The sequence below is a fragment of the Cryptomeria japonica genome, chromosome 10 (assembly GCF_030272615.1).
Source record: "Cryptomeria japonica chromosome 10, Sugi_1.0, whole genome shotgun sequence".
NCBI classification, from domain to species: domain Eukaryota; kingdom Viridiplantae; phylum Streptophyta; class Pinopsida; order Cupressales; family Cupressaceae; genus Cryptomeria; species Cryptomeria japonica.
Window position 1 is genome coordinate 212734163 of NC_081414.1, and position 6448 is coordinate 212740610.

Here is a 6448-nt window from a genome sequence, read left to right on the forward strand (position 1 = left end):
AATGATGCTCAACTTAGTATTTACTTGATCTAATTAATAATTTGAATAATTTTTCTCAGTTTTTATTGTATTTCAATTTATCAGTTTAGATTGAATAATTTAATGAATACATTGAAAAGAATCAAAGGTTCAAGATCTAGGAAATAAATTCCATAATACTCGAAGCACAAATTTAAGGTACATTGAAGAAGCATATCAAAGAGACCTAGTAATGATTAGTATTTGTGTTGCCCTTACTATTGGTAAAGATAAAGAAACCTTGACAAAAATGAGTTTCTTCCATGTGCCCCTTTTTAACTCTTCCGTAACATGTAAACTCAAATTAAGAAGTATTTAATTCTGAGTTATCTTAGATTGGCCCCATTGGGTATGTCTCATAATTGCATTTAATTTGGGTGTTTAATTATAGCTACATGCCCTATATGCTACATCCCTATATTTCTAGGGTCTCCGGCTATAGTGTATTTATCAGGGATTTGACAAACCAGACAAAACAGTCCTGGACCCCAAAAAGATTGCCTGCCTTCTTTTAGAGTGCAGTACACATTGTCTCTCAGTTGGTCCCTCTTTTTGTTCATTAAATAAGCCGACGATTAGGGATATTCCAGAAACTACTGCAGCCTGCACTTGACAATGGAATTGAAATACACTATTCCCAATCACAAGGGAAGTTTCTTATTCTAAGTATGTCTGATTTCAGCTTTTAATGCATTGAAGAAAAGTTCGGCCGCTGACGACAGAGCATTTAGATAGGCCTGACAGCTTTGCAAATTATTATTTTTATCATTATGCGTGCAAGTCAGTAGGACCCAAATAGAGTATGGGTGCGAAAAGCTGACAATTCTCGAATTAGTTCTGTAGAGTTGTAAGGAAATAATATTAGGTGGCTGCTTGTAGGATTTGACAGGAGAGGTGAGTAATGACGAGAATGTAATGGACACAAATCCCAGAGTAAAAGATCTGAGGAACAAAAGGTAAAGCCTGGCATGGGTTTCAACATACTTCCAATTACTGAAGAGGTTTTTTTTTCATTTTTAATTGAAGATACTGAAGAGTTATTAATATCAAAAACTTTTCAACAAGACAGGATAATTGTACAGCGACCAAAAAGTTGATAAAATATTCTTGAAATCCACTCACTGCAAATTCTCTACTTCGGATTCTGTAAACAAAAATTGATGCCCAGGTGGAAAATAAATACCCCTTGCGGATAGCCAATTTCTTTTGGGCTTTTCTCATGTAAGAAAATGTACATGCCTCTTCAAAAGAGATTTGGAATATGGTTTACAGTACCCTTGATCCCCAGCCCGAGAACCATAAGACAAAGGCTCTCTAACGTACAGCATATTTCAGACAGTGTTTCAACGCGTTTTCAAATTCTTTCTGAAGTATGCAAGCCAGTTGAGGCAAACTGGCTTGTGGCATTTGGTCTAGTGCAGGTGTCTTTTTGCAAATATACAGGTTTTGCTCACACATAGTAGATCATACCCACTTCAATTAAGGAAATATGAGGAATGCCAAGGGAAATGCTTGGACCTCTACAATTCTTTTTAAGAAAAGTATATGCGAAGTCTATGGCAAATTTCTTCAATATAAAACATGGTCTCTTAGCCTTAACATAAGAGTGGCCCAATATGTAGGCAACTCCTGCATCTTTTGCTTCAACCAGCTCCATAAGCTCCTTTCTTATTCCAGAATCTATTTCAGGACTCACTGGCACCTCAAACCTCACTTTCTTTTTTCTTTTTGGAACAACGCTGACAACAGGTTCCTCCATTGGAGATCTAGGGTATGAAAGATGGCCATCTCCCTCCTGATCTTCTGAAACAACCATCTTCATCAATGACTTTGAAGGTGTACCAAATACTGACATTCTATCACAAAATTCATGATTCCTAGCATTGTGTGAAACATTATCCTCTTCACTTTCCCTCTTCATAAATTCTGCAATATTCATAACTAAATGATTCTCAAAATCGTTGTTTTCATGGTGGATATCCTTGTAACCATACCGCACAATGCACCTGAACATCCTATATTCTTTTGGGCCTATTCTGCCTATAAGGCAGCGTTCCTCTATTGGAACATACGGAACATGAACTGACTTGATGCAGATAAAGACAAGCACCTTGTGAAAGGCTGGAAGATTTGCCACAAAATGACCAAAAATGGCAGGAACTCCTGTTACTAATTCTGTATAGATAAGTCCAATCCCAGGAACACGCACTATCCCTAAACCTGGTCCAAGACTCAGAATTGTCTCCATTGAGACCTTATTTTGTAGGTCAAATTCATACTTCTTTGAAGTTCCATAATGCCAAATGCACATTATAGCCATGACAATTGAGGATAGTGCTAGAGGGACCCAGCCCCCTTCTAAAACTTTTATAAGGCATGCAGAGATGTAGAGTAATTCAATAGACCCAAAAAAGATAAAAAAGGCCCCTGCTGCAAAAATATTTCTCTGCCATACCATGATAATCACCAAAGCCATCAAGCAAGTTGTTACAAACATGACTGTCGTAACCGCAAGACCTGCAAAGCAATCAAGAAATTCAACAAGATAAAAATGACTATTGTGTCCAAGGTAAGGACTAGAAGGATACAGGATTAAAGGAAGTACCATAAGCATGACCGATCATATTTGTATCTTTGAAGCCAATGGTGACAGTCAAGCAGAGGCACATAAGAATCCAGTTCACTTCTGGAATGTATATCTGCCCATATATCTGGTTTGAGGTATGAACAACTTTCACCCGAGGGAAACAACTCAGGGCAGAACATTGATTGACTATTGAAAATGTAGCTGAGATGACTGCTTGACTTCCCACCACTGCTGCCAAGGTAGCCACTATAAAGACCGGCCAGAATACAGCTTCTGCAACACAATCCAACAGCAGAGTAGAGTCATACAAGCTTCCCAGCTCCCATTATTTAAAATTTATTATTAATAAAGAATAAAAGAGTTTGATCACCAATCAGAACATTTTACCTCTAACCACCATGGTTAGTAATTTTCACTCTTACATAGTATGTTCCTTTGATTAATCTCTGCTACTACAGCTTATAATTCCAATCTTTCAGTGATCAGTAAACATCATATACTATTTTCTGCACATACTCTCACCTGGTACGGACCTATAGAAGCTCCTATGTAAATCGTGTGGGTGCTTGCAAAGATATGCAGCTTCACCCATGTAGGCAAGAACCAAACAGGGATACACAAATCCTGTGAAAGCTATCTGTCATGCCAAACAAAGGGTTATTATCCACTAAAGAGTCGTTCACGCACCGATTACAATATTGGAGTAAGGCAATTTGTTTACCTTAATAGACGACTGTGAGAAGTGTCCCAAATCTGCAAACATGGCCTCAGCACCTGTCAAAGAGATGGAACAGTAAATTCTTAAGGATGACCTCCAAACAAAACAATCTCTTAAGCAACTTCATAGAAGATGCACATGCAATCTGCCCTCCATATTTGTAGTTGGTAAATTTTTTTCAAAATCTATGGCTCACTGAAAAGACATTTCGTTCTCTCTTTCCCCCCACCCATTGAATATTTACTTATCTGTTTCTAAATGTTCTGAAATTTTAGATGCCATACAATTTCCGTTTAAAGATACTATTTTTCTTAGAAGTTCTCATTGAAAAGGAATTTCTACGATGTCCTAGAATCCTGAAATAGAGAGAAACCTGTAATGCAAAGAACTATGCCTCCAAGGGACTCCCAGCCAACTTTTTTGCTCTTCTTTAGTAGATTATACATGTAAACTGGTGAAATAGCCCTGAACACTTTAGGGTTCCAATGGATTATGTTGTAAACACCAATGCTACTGATGCAAATGAGCCAAGCTATCACAATGGGTGCAAACAGAAAGGCAACATTCCGTGTCCCAAAGTGCTGGAGAGCAAAGAGAGCTACCAAGATCACGCACGCAATTATCACAACGTACCCTGTCAAAATTCAAGTGAGCCCCCAACAACATAATCAAATTCAGAAAGCAAACAATTGATTTCCAATACTTAAAATTAAGCTTTTCTGAGTTCTCCATAAACCTAAAAGGATAAATGTACCCTGTCAAAATTCAAGTGAACTGCCAACACCATCTCCAATTCTCAAGAAGGATTTGGCACACAATAACCACACTGTATCCTATCTAAATTCAAGTGAGTTCCCAACACCATATCCAGATATTCAAGAAACAAACAATCCAATACTTAAATTAAGGGTTTCTCGTGTTCTAAAACAACCCAAAAGGATCACGCACACAACCACAATGTACTGTGTCAAAATTCAACTGAGCCCCAACACAATCCCCAAATTCAAAAACATACAATTCATCACAAATTTTCGAAGTTAAGTTTTCCATGTTCCAGATGAACCCCAAAAGGATCACACATATAATAACCAAAATACATCCTGTCAAAATTTAAATTGAACCCAGGCAACATCCCGAATTCAAAAACCGATAATCCATTTCCAATTCTTAAACTAAGGTTTTTCAAACACCCAAGGACGAGAGCAATAATCACAATGTGCCTATCAAAATCAAGTGAACCCCAACATCATCACCAAATTCAAAACAAAAAAAATAAGATCTTTAAAGCTCTAAAGAAACCTGAAAGAATCACACACACAATAACCATAACGTATACTGTCAAAATTCAAGTGAGCCTCCGCCACCATCCCCAAATTCAAAAACAAAGAATTCATCTACAATTCCTTAAAATTAGGTTTGTATTGTTCTAAACAAACCCAAAAGGATCTCACAGGCAATAACCACAATGCACCCTGTCAACAACTTCCCCGAATTCAAAAAAATATAAAAACTAAATTAAGGTCTTTCATGTAATCTGGGTTGTGCTTACTCTCTTGGAGATTCGGAACCTTCACTTTGATACCCTGGACGGCTGAAAGAACTGCCATAATCCCAAAGAGAATGAATTAGAAAACCCTAACAGAAAAAATCAATGGACAATTGACGTGGATTCATGACAATGCAATAAAATTCCAAGAAAAATTCAGTCTAAGAATTTACCAGAAATTGCAGGCGTGAGCACACCATCGCCAATTACCATGGATGTTCCGAGCAGCACAACCAACAAAAGCCCAACACGGAACTTATGACGTTTTTCCAAAAACGCCTTAACCCAATAACTCAGGCCGCTCTGTCGCGCTACGCCGGCATGATAAGTCGACACCTGCTCATCTAAAGCCTGCTGATTGGGCAAAAGACTCAAATTTGCATGTCTACACAGCAACGAATACAGAGCAAAAGTCCCACCTGTCATAGTTCCGCAAAACCAGAAAACCAAAATCAAAAACTCAGAGCTCACTCTCTGAAATTCGAACCACGGAGCAAAAAATGAAACTAAATACCCAAATTGAAGTACCTTCACCGTTGTCATCCGCAGTCAGGACGAAGAACACATATTTACAGAGGGGAATGAGCGTAAAAGTCCACAGGATAAATGAAAGAACTCCCAAAACCTCATCCTCCTGCTCCCGAAGCGCCAAATCTCCAGAGAAAGTGCTCTTGTAAACATACAGAGGTGAAGTGCTCAAATCCCCGTACACCACTCCCAAGCTCTGGTACGCCAAAGCCAAAGCTGTCGCATATGAAGCCTGTACAAACCCCCCATTTCATCAGAACCTCCACTACTTAATCTAAACTAAATCAAATTCACCTTACCTTTTTCCCACACCTCTGCCTCACAGCTCCTCCTGCTCTTCCTCCTCCCCCCCCAGCCGCCGCCGCCGCCGCCTCCTCAATATCCATTTCTCTTTCCTCCTCTTCAAATTCCTTCTCCCACCATTCCAAAAGGCATAACTAATTAATTCTTGTTCGAATACTTAACCAATGCAAAGGATTCTGAAGTGGGCACTAATCTTGAAACATTTTAATGGCACTCCCTCAGTTGCCAAATGAAAATCGAATCCTCTTTCATTATGATTTGTCGTCGTCGTCGTTTTCCTTCATTTCCAATTATCTTTTGTCATCGCCTGTCATCCATTCAATTCCTTCCCCAAGTTTTCCCCCAAGTTTTCCCCAAACCGCCAGAAATATCACACGTACACAGCCCCCAAAAGACAACACCTGTTCACCCCTGTTTACCGCCTGACGTCATTCTTGGAGTTCAATAGACTGCTCGTACAAGTTTACAGACAGCTGTGACGGCCAGTCAGCAGGTCACCAAACCCGATCCAGAAAAAACAATCCCTAAATTTCATGGCTGTATGACCGTATTTGAACTTAAAAACAATTGAAATTTTAAACCCTAAATTCCATGGCCGTATGGCCGTATTTGGGCATTTTTATCATAAATAATTTGAAATTTTAAGAAGAATCTTCATCAAGATAAGTTTTTTTGGATGGGTTATCGAATTTTATATAGGGAAGATTTTGGATGGATTAGGCTATCAAAATTTCTATAAAATTTAATT

General features: G+C 38.6%; 1 protein-coding gene across 2 annotated transcripts; it reads right to left on the reverse strand.

Moving 5' to 3' along the window:
• Nucleotides 1-1187: 1187 nt before the first annotated feature.
• Nucleotides 1188-6237, reverse strand: LOC131037667 (potassium transporter 1). Of its 2 annotated transcripts, none has more exons than XM_057969848.2 (9): nt 5697-6216; nt 5398-5629; nt 5043-5288; nt 4873-4923; nt 3697-3957; nt 3327-3379; nt 3128-3242; nt 2624-2878; nt 1188-2535 (listed from the first exon to the last, which is right to left on the reverse strand). In XM_057969848.2, exons 1-9 carry the CDS (start codon nt 5781-5783, stop codon nt 1469-1471), a joined length of 2367 nt encoding a protein of 788 aa, XP_057825831.2. In that variant the 5' UTR covers nt 5784-6216; the 3' UTR covers nt 1188-1468. The 2 variants fall into 2 exon arrangements, with proteins under 2 accessions (XP_057825831.2, XP_057825832.2); XM_057969849.2 differs by having other exon boundaries at nt 2055-2535; nt 3139-3242; nt 5697-6237.
• Nucleotides 6238-6448: the final 211 nt, after the last annotated feature.

Bases quoted from the DNA above. Each gene is read 5' to 3' on its own strand.
- LOC131037667 (XM_057969848.2), bottom strand. From the start codon at position 5,783: ATGGATATTGAGGAGGCGGCGGCGGCGGCGGCTGGGGGGGGAGGAGGA. The intron at 5,630-5,696 runs GTAAGGTGAATT...GGGTTTGTACAG, and splicing joins GGCAGAGGTGTGGGAAAAAG to GCTTCATATGCGACAGCTTT. The intron at 3,958-4,872 runs GTAAGCACAACC...GAATTTTGACAG, and splicing joins GGTTCCGAATCTCCAAGAGA to GGTACGTTGTGATAATTGCG.